Below are 16,012 nucleotides of genomic sequence, written 5' to 3' on the forward strand. Positions count from 1 at the left end.
CCTCCTCTTGTCTTCTTTTCTCCTGATACCTTTTGATGCTCTTCACATGTTATTTGCATAGCAAAGGCACTAAGCTGTCCAGGAAGAGAGGGCACCACTTCCACCCCCAATAAGTCTTTTTTTTCCCTTCCTTCCTTTCTTTTTTTCTTCCCCCCCTTTTTTTTTTGGAGGGAGGGGGTGCGGGAGAGAAAGGGGGTTTGCAAAGGCAGCATCTCAGGATGATAGCCTGGATGTATTGAAGGCATCTCTTTTTCTGCCAAATCGGAAAGTCCGTTCTCTAAAGCCCGGGTTAGCCAGACTATAGGGTTTTATTCTGGCTGCAGAATAACTAACTCACTGCTGTGGCTTTGCAAAGGGGGGCAGAAAAAAAAAAAAGAGGAGAGGGAGTACGTGAGTCGTCCAGTGCAATCTCTATTGTTTGAAACTTACTTTTTATCAGAATTTGAAGATGAAAACGGTAAGGAAGACTTCACAATATTCAATGAAACCTTTTTTTTTTTTTTTAAATTAAAACTTGTGCTTTGCTTGTCTTCCGAATAACGCGTAGGAAACTTTTTTCTGTGTGGTTTTTTTTTTCTTTTTTTTCTTTTTTTTTTTTTTTTTAATGGCAATGAGTGAGCTTGACTGAACTCATTTTACAGATAGAAATCTTTTAACTCCAGACTAGTCGGGGGTTGGAGAATTCTGGGTCTTGCAAATATTTTATGATGCAAAAAAATATACGTTTATTATACAAATAGACATGTTTTGTGAAGTATGACTTGATGATTTTTGTGGTCTTTAATCACCAAATAGTAATCGGGAAAGTAATAATGATGTGTATTTTAATCTGATTTTCAGTTTTCTTAAAGAAAAACCTTCTGCATTTTATAGTTTCAAGTCAGTGTCTTAAGTAGTCAGACAAGTGCATATTTTATGCCTGGGCTCAGAGGGCAGAATTAATGTGGTAGCTATAGTCCCGATGCTCTAGATATGTTAAGCTCTTAATAGGCTAATCAAAGAGATGGAAATGTGTGTTTTTGATTTACTTTTGGCCACTTGGGACGTGCTAGACTCATAACCCTCCGGAGCCTTGAATATCGGGTATGTCTGTATATATGGTATATGGGATCAAAGTTCAGAGATTGGGGAGGGGTTTGTGCTGGAGGGTTTATTGGAAAGCTGCCTTCAGATAATGTGTACTACAATTCCTGTCTTTGGTAATTTCTTTCCTTGTTGTACTGGAGGCAAAGAGAGCAAGAGAGTGAGAAAGCGCACTGAGAGGGAACAAGAGAGTGAGTTTCTTACTCTTGTTTTTATTTGAGCTGCCGGTGCAACGCGTTTGGGCCAAATGCCAACTGTCTGGGTCACACGCGTTTTATCCAAATAGATTTAGCGCTGCTGTCTGGAAATGGGCTGCTGAATGTTAACTTTAGGATCAACTCAACCAGGGCAGCTCAGACTGTTACCCTCTGTCTGGGTGAAGTGGGATGGGGGTGGGTGGGCGAGGGTGTGCAGAACGAGGGAGGAAAGGGGAAACTGAACTATTGCTTGGAACTTTTAAAAACACACTGGAGTGTGATTTCCAACATATTCCTTTAGGTTCAAATTTCTTGGACAATTTTTTTTTCCTTTCCTTTTTTAGCTTATGTTGATTAGACTGAAACTTAGATGTGTGAATGATAGCTCTCAAAATTCATGACAGAGAAAGAAAGGTAACATAAAACTGGTGTAGTTGAAATTGAGAAAATTAATTTTGAGAGATAATTGTTTTCCTGTGTTTCACCAAAGTGGTAGCTGCAGTTCTGGTTTATATTAATTTAGTGTTTATATGTGATCATTGGTGTTTTGGGCTTTTAAGGAATAGCTGTAGAGGCAAATAAGTTGATTTCAAACAAATCAACTTCATTCATTTCTCACAAATGGTGGCAAATGAAATCTGTATGGTGGTATTAATATTTTTGTGATTCTCAAGGGCAAAAACCTCTACCCTCAAGACCTGAAATACTTTAATATTTTTCATGACTGGGCCAATACGTGTAAGATTAATTCCTACTCTTGTCTACTCTTACCACTTCCTCTTCATTTCCTTGGCAACCATTAGTAACTACTAGTGGATGGGCCTCTATGCCAAATCTTACCCTATGTGTGACTTTCGTGAGAGAATAAAGAGAGTTAACATATTAAGAGAGTTAGTAGCACATTCTTTGGAACATTTGGTGGGGGAAGAGTAAAAGGTAGAAGAAGTGGTTAGCTCTCTTGGTTCTACCAAAGGGCATAGCTGATTATCAACATTTTGAGCTAACGTCAAGAGAAAAAGGTGTTTCTGTTTTTCAGGAGAGAAGTTATAATACGGATAACGTATATTTAACTTGCCATCTGGAAAAAAACAGTTTGGGACTATATGTAATTTGGGCCTTGATTTTTGTAGAATAATATTTTGTATTTTTGCTTTTGGCTTATTTGCTTTTCTTGTTAGTAAGTTTTAAGTTTCTTTAACTGTACCTTTCCTCGGAAACCAAACTTGCAAAATTTATATCTGATCTGGAAACTTTTGTACTTCAAGCCTTGGCATATGGTAGGTGACAATAAATATTTGTTGAGTGAATAAATGGAAAATGAGATGAAAAGTTAATTTTCACATATAAAAATTGAGTACCTGAAGGAAGCATAGTATTGTTGCTTCCTCTGTGAAGACGAAATCGGCTTTAAAAGAAATATCCAGAGTTAAGATGAATGAAAGAAGTCGAGAAGGATGTTATACATGTTCTTTAGCTCCATAATGATAGTTCATGAAAGGAAATTGTTACTTGGCTACTCCTAGATCATTTGAGTGGGAAGTAAAGATGATAGAGGAAAAAGACAAGTAAGTACCCTTCAACAAGGGCAGACTACTGAGGGAATCACTAAAGTGCAAGTTGTCTGATCTTATTTCTACTTAGTGTAGCTTTGATCCATGGAAGCTGTTAAATGATCCCTTAACTCTACTGGTTGGTGCATTTGTCTTAGGGAAAAACGCCTATGTGAAATCAATGTAAAGTGGAAGTTTTGATTCTGTTTTCAAATTTAAAATAGTTGTGAGCCCAGTTACCATGACTTAAATTCTTTACTGTTTGCTCTAAAAGACAATACAATCTAGTTGATTGATTCCATCATCATATCCAACCATTCCACATTTAAGGGAAGGAGGAACATGAAACTATTTTTGAAGGAAGGCTTTTGAAAAGTGATGAGTCAGATAACAAGGCGAAGGGGACTAATATTTATTTAACCATTAAAATGAAGTATGTGAACACTTTACATCATGTGTAATCTAGGAAACATCTCATCTATAAAAGTTAAGTAACCTGTAGTCAAGACAGGACTCAAAACCTTTGTGCTTTCCACAGCTTAATGCTTCTGCTGTACAATGTAAGGAGTTAATGCATTATGATTTCTGGGTAATTATGTACTATTTTAATATCAATCTGAATTTTGGAAACTATATCTGGATACGTTAGTACCTACACATATTTGTTTATGATGTCCAGATTAACTTCTTCAGTAGGTATCAGAAAGTAGTTTCACCCTTTCATTTTTATTGTGTAGGTAACTAAGAGTGGTTAGATATGGTAGTTGTTGTTGATTTTAGTTGAACTTGAGCCCACTCGTTTACTTATTGTTAAGTTTCCTCACTGGCATTAGAGGCTTGAAAAATGTGGGAAAGGAAGGAAGGAGTGAGAAAGGAGAAAGAAACTCCAATTTATTGAGTGCCCATGTGCCAGATACTGTAGCTAGTGGTGGAACCAAGGCTGTAGCTCTGGTTTGTTTAACTTCAAAGCTCCTGCCCTTTCTATTATGCATCAGTGCTCTTTTTACTGCAGGTCCTTAAATCAAATGTTAGTGTACTTTTGACCAGGTAGTTACATACTACCTTTTCTTTCAAGGCTACTGGCTTACTTAACTTGGGCATTTATAGGACAGTGCTAGTAATGTTAAGAGTGGAGGTTAAAAAACTGTGAAGAGCAGGAAATTTCTCAAGGGGAAAAAAAGAGTTGTTCCCTAAACCCAGGTAATTATATTGTAAGTTTGTCAGTTTCAGAGCCCAGGAAAATAGGAAAAAAGGATGAATGTGATTCAGTACAAATCTGTCACCACTACTAGAAATTAACTCGAATGTGTTAATTATATATTCCTCTTTAAAGGAAGATTAAAGTATATGAGGGACTCACTTAATGTCAGACATTTTTATGTAAAACACTCAAGTGATCTGAAAAAAAAATGAAGAGTAAATGTTCATGAAGCAACTGTTAAGGAGCTGGAGACTGTACATAAGTAGGTTGGGAATCAAGATAACTGGATTATTTTCTTTACCGTTGACCCTTGAACAACACTGGTTTGAACTGCAAGTCCACATATATAAGGATTTTTTTCAATAATAATACTACAGTAGTACACTATCCTTGATTGGTTGAGTCTGTTATGGAGAAACCATGTGTGTAGAGGGCCAACTGTAGGTAATATTCAGATTTTTGCAGAAGGTCAGTACCCCTGGCTCACATGTTGTTCAAGGGTCAACTGTGTTGTTATTGAATGACGGTGTGATTTAATCTCTTTATAAATTCTTGCCTGTGAAAAGACATATACTGCCTGTTGTTTTGCCTAAATCATTGTAGAAGAAATTTTGAGATGAAACAGTTATTGTGTATCAAGTTGCTTAAAATTTCATGTTAATTAACGTATCATTTATGAATATCTATTTTGATACTGGTTGTATGCAACTGCTATTGTATATTTAAGTTACAGTGACTTAAAATGGAAGCGTGATATAATAGAACGAATTTAGACTTTAGAGTCAGATAGTCTTATGTACGACTCTGGGCTCTGCTGTTTTCAAGCTATGTGGCCACTATGAGCTTCAGCTTCTTTACCTGTAAATTGGCAGCTGTATTAGTTATCAATTGGTGCAAAGAATATCACCATAAACTTAGTGGCTTAAAACAACACACATTTATTAACTAACAGTTTCTGTGGTTCAGGAGTCTGGGCATGGCTTAGCTCTATCTTGTGCTTCAGAGTCTCTCACGGGGCTGCAGTCAAGGTGTTGGCAAGGACTAAGGTCACCACAGAACACTTGATTGGGGAGGCATATGCTTCTAAGCTCACATATTCAGGATTTAGTTTCTTGCAAGCTATTGCATTGAGGGCCTCATTTCCTAGCCAGTGGTTATCTGAAGGCTGCTCTCAGTTCCTTGCCATGTGAGCCTCTCCATATGGCAGTTTGTTTCATCAAAGCCCGACAAGGGAGTCTACTGTTAAGATGAAGTCAGAATCTTTTGTAATCTAATCATTGAAGTGACATCCCCTCACCTTTGCGGTATTATATTAGTTAGGATCAAATTACTCAAAGGAAGGGGGTTACAGAAGGGCATGGATTTTAGGAGGAACGATCATTGGGACCATCTTCCTGACACAGGGACAATAATACCTGCTTTACAAGATTGCTGTGAATATTAAAAGAAGTAACATATATTTAAAGTTCTCTTTATTTTTGGACCTGACCTTAAACTACCTTTCTAGATATTATTACCTGTTAGTCTTCTGCATAGGAACCAAACTTACTATTATTACTAATAATATTTTCCATTTTTTTCTTTCCATCTAGACTTTGTGGACTCTGTTTCTTTAATTTGTAATGGTTGCCCCCAGAAGTTTGACTTGTGAAATTCTGTTCATCTTCCAGAGTCTATCTGAAATGTTACTTTTTTTCATAAACTTTCCTTCACCCATCAGACTCAGAAGTCATCTCCCTCATCTGATCTCCTCTAATACCTTTTATAACTTTATTATGGCATATATCAGCCTGTCTTGAGTTTTTTCTTTGTTCCTTAGATTATGAGTTCCTAAAGGGCAAAGATTGCGTCTTAATCTTTTCTTATCCCCATGTTATTATAGCATCATTTTTAAAACATTGTAAAACAACAGTTTTTGATTAATGAATTAGTTTTTCCAAGGTTTAGCAGTTTAATAATTTATAGACACAGATGTAAGGAACTTTAAATGGTTGTGGTTGTTTTATATGTTGTAATAACAATATTTCTAGCACTATAGGGAATGAAGTATTCCAAATAAGTTAAGTTTACAGTTAATCTTAAATATCCTTTAATATCCCTAAATTGATTTTATTTTAATCACTATTAATTAATTCATTCATTTACTCATCCATTTTTTTCAATCAACAAATATGTAAGGATTTATTATATGATAATCCCATGTATTAGGGTCTTGGGATGAAAATCTAGTATCTTTTGTATACTTCTCTGTCATAACAATAAGTTACATTATTAAAAGTAATTTAACCTTTTATTCCTGACTCAGGCATAGTATTTTGAATATCAGATATTCAGCTGTACCACAGTCGTAATATACAATATGAACTATTAAGCTACATAAGGGCTATTTGTCTCTAGCTCCAATTGTATTGCTTGGGCTTCTAAAACTACTTTGTAGTTTTTCCTCTTTTTTTGTCACGTTTGTGCTTTTACTGAGCTAGTTTCTAGTCCCTTTGTTATTTTCTTATTCTAAAGTGCTATGTGCTAGGAAATTAGGTAGCCAAGTATGTCAGTGTTCTGTATAAAACGTGAATTCATGGACTCTGAAATTGTAAGTCGAAAGAAAAGTACGTGAGATGGGACATGAAATCTGTTGTGATACCTGAATTGAATTTTTAAAACTTCTTTTCAGAAAATGAACTACTTTTCTTTACAGTTACATTCTAGATAGTTTAAATTGTCTCATATGTGTTGCTTTATGAGTCATAAAAGACTTCCAGATAAAGTCAAGGGTTACAGTAAATATGGTTCAACTTTTCAGAAGTTTAGTTTATGCTACTGAGTTTTCACAGACAGCTGCTTAATGCCACTGTGTATTTGTAGATCTACTCTGTAAGAAAAAAAAGATAGGTGCCTCATAAAGCAACAAATCAATCTCTGAACAGCAGTGTACTGAAAAGCATGTTAAGGAATGCAATCACATACTGTTTATCACTTTCACAAAATTATCTTTGTAAAGTCAGCCTAGTTTTTATTTTATCAAAAGGTTAGTCGCTATACCCATACATTGTTATCTTCAAAGTTTTAAAAAGAATTTTTATAATCCTCTTCGGGTTCCTTCTTTGATTATTAAGTAGCTTTGGCATTATCCTGCTAACCATTTAGGTTTCTAATTTGGTATTTAGTCTTGTGAATGTTTATTTAAACTATAAAGGACAACAATGGTTTGATTTAATTATGTTATTTTGTAGTATGTCCTTTGGCAAGCATTCAACAATATAGATCTGTCCATTCAGAATATTTTTCAGTTAACTTAAATTTTTTTTTTCTAGGTTAAAAAATGGCCATACTTTAGTGACTAATCAGCCTAATGCTCTGCTTGTGAAAATTTTACCATCATTATCTTTTTCATTTTGGACTGAGAAAATGAATCCAGATACAGAAGAAAGTACGGGATGTTGGAAAAAAATACCCGTTAAACAGTGGAATATCTAATAACTAATCTGCAAGAAGTATTAAAGAAATAAAATTGTTATGCTTCGATTTTGGCATGGTATTGACTCTCTAGCGCATAGGTAGCCCTCTAAAAAATCATCCAGTTTTCTAAATTATGGAAATTTTGTGGAAGACGTTGACCTGGATTTTGAGCCTCGTCATGGCTTCATCGGAATTTCATAGTGACCACAGGCTTTCATACAGTTCTCAAGGTAGGATTCCTGCTTTTGAAACTGACAAAAAAAACGTTGCTATTTATCTTACAAGAAAAGACTCTGAATATTTAGTTTGGATGAACGTTTTCTTTGGGATGTATGCTGGTAGGAGTGGAGGCCTACTGTGTCAATTCAGTGCTGGTTTCATAAATGTTAATGACGCTAAAAGAGTTTGTTTAACTTGTCCTACTAGTATTTAATATCCAGTGCATTTTAGAGTTGACTGGTCTTTCTTAGAAGATGATACACCTAGGCCTCTTCCTCTGAATTCTAAACTTTAATAGGGTTACTCATTGCCAGTATTTACAGGCAAGGTCATGTTCAAAAGGAATCCAAAGGTTTTTCTTGCAAAAGAGCAAGAAAGCAGGCAAATTCTGATATAAGATCCTTCTAATATGGACCCTTAGTGGAAAAATGTGTTTCCAAACTTAAGAATTCTGATATAAGGACTGGAAACTAGATAAAAGAGTAAGAGTTATAAGAAGTTCAACTTTTCAGATTCTAACCCATAGGTCCCTATAATTTTAATCTGTAAAATTGAACTTCATATCATAGAAAAGATCTTAACAGAGGTCCCAGGAGTGAAGGTCATTTTGTTTTCCATGGACCAGTCCAATTCTTATGGAATTATTGAAAGCATACCTTTTGGATTCTCCTCCCATGAATGTATAGTTCATTTTTTTGGTGCTGATGAGCCAGATTTTCAAGGCTATTATAGATTGATGTATGTATCTAGAAGTCCATATGTACAAAATGTGGCTCTCAAAGTAGATCAACAAAGCCATAGCATTTAGTATAAACTCTTATTTATGAGAAGTGAAATAAATATTATTTTTCAGTTTTTTTTCCATTTGGTCATGGTTTCATGGGAGTTTATATTTGTGGATGAACTTCATGTGTAGACAGTGAAGCAATTTGCAGACATTTGGTTCCACCTTAGTGATAAACTTAGCTAAAGGAAGATGTGGTTAAGAAGGTAGATTGGTAATATTTAGTACACCTAAGTGAGGAAAATATATTTAATAGTCCTCTGAATTTTTTGTCAATCTGATAATTATTAAACAACTTTATTTTGATATAGTATACATACCATGTAATCACCCATTTAAAGTATACAATTCAGTGGTTTATAGTATATTCACAGAGTTGTACAACTATCATCACAAGCAATTTTAGAACATTTTCATTACCCAAAAAAGAAACTCTGAAATCATTAACAGTCACTCCCCAGTTCCCTCCAAACCAACTTACCCCCAGCCCTAGGCAACCTCTAACCTATTTCTCTCTGCAGAGATTTGCCTATTCTGTATATTTATATAAATGGAATTCTATGTGACTGGTTCCTTTCACTTAGCATAGTGTTTTTATAGTCTTAGATAATGAACTTTGATTATGAAGGCATTCACGTCATACCATGTATCAGTACTGCATTTCTTTCTGTTGTAGAATAATCTGTTGTATGAATATACCATGTATTATTATAACAATAATTATTATTGTTATAATTATTATTCATTTGTCAATTGATGGACATTTGGGTTATTTACCTCTTTTGGCTATTATGAATAATGCTGCTATGAACATTCATGTACAAGTTTTTGTGTTGATGTACATTTTCATTTCTCTTGTAAAAATACCTAAGAGTGGAATTGCTGGGTCAGGTGGTAGTTCCATGTTTAACTTTTTGAGGAACTGCCAGACCGTTTTCCAAAGTGGCTGCTGTATTTTACATTGTGACTGATAATTTAAAAAAAAAAAGAAAAAAATTCTACAAGACCGTAGAGATTCTATATAAACTATTTTGGATAACTTTCATAAACATATTTATCTGAATGAAATTCTGTTCTTTTACATATGTGTACTTTTCACTGTTTTTTGTTTCAATATAAAATATTCATATTTACTGTAGAATTTAGCTTTTAGAATTCATGTCTTTAAAATTAGATTTAAAAAAGAAAAATAGCCTTTCAAAATAATTTTAGAATTTTTTTTAAGGAATGGAATATTTGGAACTTAATTCATTTTGAGATTTTAAACTTCTGCTCTTTCGTTTTTGTTTAATATAACATTTTTTGTCCATACCTCACATATAATGATACATAGTTTTAAGCAATATAGTTGTTGTTTATACTGCTACTTCTTTGTTCTGTTAAATTTTCTTTTCTTCCATGTGTTTTTTCTGGATTCTCTGCCTTGTGATTACAAAGAGGAATTCCTGACTTATCTAGAACACTACCAGCTAACTATTCCAATAAGGGTTGATCAAAATGGAGCTTTTCTCAGCTTTACTGTGAAGAATGATAAGCACTCCAGGAGAAGACGGAGTATGGACCCTTTCGATCCACAACAGGCAGTATCTAAGTTATTTTTTAAACTTTCAGCCTATGGCAAGCACTTTCACCTAAACTTGACTCTCAACACAGATTTTGTGTCCAAACATTTTACAGTAGAATATTGGGGGAAAGATGGACCCCAGTGGAAACATGATTTTTTAGACAACTGTCATTACACAGGATACTTGCAAGATCAACATAGTACAACTAAAGTGGCTTTAAGCAACTGTGTTGGGTTGGTAAGTAGATGTTATAATTTTAAATTTCTGATGGGAAAATAAATTCACAATATAAATGTCTTTCCTCAGATTAATAAAATATATACATATATATACATATATATATGTGTGTGTGTGTATATATATATATATATATATATATACAGTTTATCTAGGGAAGGTAACATTCTAAAATTTTTTATTTCTGCTGCCTTTGCTTTTGATAATCTTTTTCATAATGTTTGCATTGACTTTTCAAAGTAAGAACAAATTTTAAAACCCCATATTATTAGTAGAAGAATGAATGAAACCTCACGTTTCCTTTTAGAGTTACATTTTTCTGTTCAAATAGGATATCCTTAATGCATATAAAAAACTCAATCATTATGAGGAGCTTAAGGGTATTGTATGTATGTATGTATATATTATGACAGGAAACCATGACATGGATTGCCTCCTTAGGTCTCTTTCTATACTATCTTTCTCTGGTAATCAACATAGCTTAAAATTACGTATGACCTACTTCATGTTTATAAGTTCTTGAAGGAAAATCTTTTATATCAATGTCTCTTTATGAAGTAATTTTCCCTATATTTATCTGAAAATTGATAATAAATCTTATTTTACTTAGAAATTGGATTTCAAGAGTATAGGTTCTAGCCTGGGCATTTGAGTCCATTCTAGTCTAATGGTAAATACATAGTTCAAGGTGGCACATAGTAATGGTTGTAGAACAAAGCATGTTCTTCTACTTCTGCTTCCTCTAGTTCACACTTCCTTTACTGCTTTTATCCCGTTCAGGCTAGTATAGATGTTTCATTAAAGCTTTATCTGTTTAAAAGAGTACACACATTTTGATGCTCTCAACTCACATTTTCAGAAATTGTTTTTCTTCCTTACTCTATCACATCCATATCCTCATTTTTACTTCAGTATAAACAACTACATAATTAGAGTTGGGTTTAAATAGTTCTAAATTTGGAAGGAGTTTTACGAACCACCCAGTGGAGACAAATTTTCACTATAGGTATACATAAGAATTTGCTCAGATTATCTATTTTCTTTAACTATTAATAAGTCAAAACGATTACTTAGATTTTAATATTTGGGTTTAATTCCTATAAAATAGACACATTGAATACATTCCTCTCTAGCTTCTTTCTCTATAAGCAGTGTTAAGCTTTATATACAAAAGAGATTTATCTTTTTGAATAAAGATAAATTATCCAAAATAAATCTGTTTTAAAACTTCTTACATGTTAAAATGACATTTGCTGTTAAGTACAATAGAAAAATACTGTTCCTAGTCATTGACCAAGCTCTTTGAATTTGGCATTAACATTAATTATTGCCATTGATAATTTTAACAGGGTGGTGAAATGAACGGATTTGAGATTTAGGGGAAAAAAGCTAATTCTATTGTGAGATTTGAGGGAAGAGGAGTGATTGGAAATATGAAGATGAGTTAGATCATGTAGGAGATAATGAAGGCCTATAGCAAGACTATGGCCCTGGGAATGGAGAAGATAGAAAGAATTTGAACCACATTTTGGTGAGAAAATTTATAGGATTTGTGTCATTAATTTTTCTTCCCTGGCATATAGTACATAGTAGATATTTAATAATATTTTTAAAAATTGAAATATCATTGAACTGGGTGTGGGATGAAGGAGAGAAAGTAATTGAAGTTGATTGAGGTTTCTCTTTTTGATGAGGCTGTATATGAACTTACTAGCAGAGAAAGGGAATGGTAGTAGAATGTTGGATTAGAAAGGAAGATAAAGAGAGTGATTCTGATATAGTAAATGTGAAGAATCTGAAGAAATAAAGGTTAAAGATGTCTAGTTGGCTTTTGGGAAATATAGCTCTGAAATTTAGAAGAGAATTTAATTCTGGAAATAGTTGAGAATTGCTGATATAAGTGTCTACTGATGAAACGGTGAAAGATGTTGATGAGGCAAAAGTGAGAAGGTTGTAAATGGAAACTTTTCTATATTTAAGGGGATAGCAAAGTGTCATTCATCTATTTTTCATCCTAATTGAGACTTTCTGTGTGTCTTATTCTCTCTTATTTCTATTCGTTAACACCTGTTTTACTTTGCTTCCTATTGAAACTGCATGGTCCATGTTGACTCACTTTTTTTGTTGTTGTTGTTAATTTTTATTGGAGTATAGTTGCTTTACAATGTTGCTCGATCTAGGTGTGGTCTGCCAGGTTTGTCCACTAGTTACTATTTCCCCTTGGCAACTAATAAGGAATTTGTGAGCAGATGCTTTGTGAGCAGATACTATGTAAATATCCTATTCTTCATCTCACTTTTACCCACCAGTTTTAGTAACCCTCGCCTTCATTCTTATTTTATATCATGTTACATTTTTAATCAAATGGAATATGTAAACAAGTTTTTCTAAAATCCCACTTTTCTAAGGCCCCTTTTAGTCAATTCTGTTTTTAATTGTTCTATATAAAATAGTTTTCAATGTAGAGATCATTAGTGTTTTCTAATCATACTTCCTTACCCATAGTTTCAGTTTTACAATGCTTGCACCACTCAAAGGAAAAAATTCCTAACATTATAATCTATCAGTTGTTTAAAATAATGTTACTTTTTAGTTTGCTTTATATTTGAACCATTGCTTTCTTATTTAGGTTTTGTTTTTCTGGAGTTTCTAGTTAGTTTTATTTTGTCTTATTGAGGAAAAAAAAATGATTTCTTTACCAACGGATCAGTTTCATCCAGTTCCTTAGTCCTTATACCTATTGCTTGGAATATATTCCATTCTTCTTTGGAGGCATTTTTCTTGGAGTGTATGGGTTAATTAATTTCTTGAGCTATTACACTTCTCTCATCTTGGGATTTCTTTTTTCCTAGGTTAGTTCCACATCTTCTTCTTTCTGAGTTTACATCCTGGTTTTGTTGGAGAACATCTTCAAGTAATTACCTCAGAAAAGGTGCCTGAGAAGTAAAATTTCTGAGTCCTTGCCTATTTGAAAGTGACTTTATGTTACCCTCATGTTTGGTTAATAATTTAGTTGGATATAGAATTCTAGGTTCAAAAATAGTTTTCCTTCAGAACCATGGATGGTAGAATTGGAAAAGGGAAATATGGGGTATCAAATTTATCTCTATGGTTTTATATCTTAGGAAAAGATTTAAAGAGCTAAAAAAAATTGGCATTGATACATTTTGGGTGGCAGATAGAAGTCTGCTTCTTGTTCTTTTCCTCTTCTTTTAAAAGTTTTTTTTTTAATATGATATGCTTTTCTCCTATCCTTCCTGTTTCAAGAATTTTATAAATAATGTGGTAAGCTGTGGGTCTTCTTTCCTGACCCCTGTTTTGTATTTGATGGGTGATTTCAATTTAAAGACCCTCCTTCAACTTAGAGAAATTTTAAAAAATATTTCCTTAGTGATTTTATCTCCTTGTCCCTCACCACCCCATTCTGTAATTGGTTTTCTGCTTCTCTTATCTCTCTTCCCCCCTTTTTTTTCTGTTCTAAGTTCTATGAGATTTTCCTACTTTTGCTTTCTTTTTCTTTAATTGATTTACAAATTATAGCAGTCATATTTCTAATTTTCAACAGATCTTTCCTGCATTGTTTCTTTCTTCATATTTTGTTCTTATTTGATGAAAAATGATTTTCTTCTATCTCTCTAAGATACTAAAGACTATAAACCTAGTTTTAAAAGACCAATGACCCCATTAGACTTTCTATTCATTTAGTTAAGTTCATAGTTGCTTCTCTACTTTTTCCATTATTAATTCATCCATTCACCAAGTGCTTATAAGTACCTACCATGTAACAGGCACTGTTCTAGGTGCTAGGAGTACAACAGTGAACAAAACAAGAATCCCTGTTATTGTATAGCTTGCATTCTAGTGGAGGAGATACACAATAAGATAAATAAATAAAAATCATAATATGTTGGATACTGATAAGTTCTAATGTAGAAAAAATATTGAGTAAAGACCTTAAAAGAAATGAGGAAAGGAATACTGACATCTGAGAGATAAGATTTCCAGGTGGAAATCTTCAAGTACAAAGGTCTGATCTGAGAGTGTTTGAGGAACAGCAAGAAGACTACCATGGCTAGAGCTAAGTGAGAGAGAGGAAGAGTAATGGAAGGTGAAGTTAGAAAGGAAACTTGGGGGCCAGTTGTTAGGTTTTAGAGGACACAGTTAGGATAGAATCAATGATGATTCCAAGCTTGGGGCCTGAGCAGCTAGAAGAAAATAGCAGCCATCACATGAGATGAGAAAGACTCAGACATTAACTGAGATGGAAAAGCTTAGGAGGAGTAGGTTGGGGGGTGGTATATATCATAGCTTCAGTTAGACATGTTAAACTTGAGATATTGTATAGGATGCTGGGTATCCAAGCCTGGAGTTCAGGAGAGAGATGTGTGTTATGAAGTTATTTTGGGGGTCATCTATATAAATATAAATGACATTTAAAGCCAGGAGATTATGTGAAATTGCTTAAGGGAGAGTATATATAGAATAAATAAGAGGTCTAAGGACTGAGCCTTTGGGTGCTCCAAGGGGTTAAGGAGGTCAGAAAGATGTGGAGGGGACAACAAAGAACAGTGGAGTAAGAAGGTTGAAGGAAAACCAGGCAAATATCCTAGAAGCTAAGAGAAGGAAGTATTTCAAGGGAAAAATGCTGCTGAGTCAAAATAAGAGTATGACTGAAAACCAATCATTGAATTTATCAGTGAAGAAGTTATTGATGACCTTGGCAAAAGCAGTTTTGGTGAAGTCATAGTGGGGTTTGGAAAAGAGGCAAAAGCCTGATGTGAGTAGGTTTAAGAAGGAATGGGAGGGCTTCCCTGGTGGTGCAGTGGTTGAGAGTCCGCCTGCCGATGCAGGGGACACGGGTTCGTGCCCCGGTCCAGGAAGATCCCACATGCCGTGGAGCTGCTGAGCCTGTGAGCCATGGCCGCTGAGCCTGTGCTCCGCAGCGGGAGAGGCCACAACAGTGAGAGGCCCGTGTACTGCAAAAAAAAAAAAAAAAAAAAAAAGGAATGGGAGAAGAGTAAAGAATATATAGACAATTATTTTGAGGACTTTTGGAAAAGCAAGAAATGATCGGTTCCTGCAGGCAGAAGTAGGAGTCTTTATCATTTTGTTTTATAAAAATGAGAATGATTGTGTAAAGAGAAGAGAAATTTCTGGAGTGAATTCTTTGATAGGCGAGAAGGGATGAAATCATCTACATAAATCGAATAATTGTTCTTATCTAGGAGAATGGACAGTTCATCCATAATAACAGGAAATAATATAGAACATATGGACATGAGATGCAGGTAGGTTGGTATTTGCGGTTGTAGAAGTTTGCAGGAGGTTGTGTGCTGTTTTCTATTGGAATGGAAGATGGAAAGATGAGGTGTTAGGGGATTAAGTAGAGAGGAGAAAGTATGAAATATTTATCCCAGAGAGCAGGATACTGAATGAACTAGAGAAACATAGTATAATTGCCATGAAGCGTCAAGGACACAGTTGAGATTTGTGATGATGGATTTAAAGCAAGACTAGTCTAAGGTAAGATGGACAAGTTATTCAAAGGAGAGGAAGCCAAGGAAGTGAGAGGACAGGGATTGAAGAGACCATCTATGTAAGTAGTTCTTAAGCTGGGGTCTATGGATAGAATTCAGGGGGTTTGTTAACTGGAATGGGAAAAATTTCATCTTTATCTTTACTAATTCTTAAGTGAAATTTAACATTTCCTTCAGTTAACA

At 34.3% G+C, this 16,012-nt stretch overlaps 1 protein-coding gene across 1 annotated transcript in view; it reads left to right on the plus strand.

Annotated features, from left to right (window-relative positions):
• Window positions 1–363: 363 nt before the first annotated feature.
• The window catches only part of ADAMTS6 (ADAM metallopeptidase with thrombospondin type 1 motif 6), a 270,671-nt gene continuing 255,022 nt past the window's right edge, over window positions 364–16,012 (plus strand). Inside the window, exons 1-3 of the mRNA XM_060007024.1 lie at window positions 364–457; window positions 7,343–7,717; window positions 9,928–10,292. Coding sequence (XP_059863007.1) covers window positions 7,621–7,717; window positions 9,928–10,292 — 462 coding nt within the window. The 5' untranslated portion in view covers window positions 364–457; window positions 7,343–7,620. The remainder of the gene's footprint in view (window positions 458–7,342; window positions 7,718–9,927; window positions 10,293–16,012) is intronic.

This window comes from Delphinus delphis, chromosome 3, assembly GCF_949987515.2.
Source record: "Delphinus delphis chromosome 3, mDelDel1.2, whole genome shotgun sequence".
Taxonomy (NCBI): domain Eukaryota; kingdom Metazoa; phylum Chordata; class Mammalia; order Artiodactyla; family Delphinidae; genus Delphinus; species Delphinus delphis.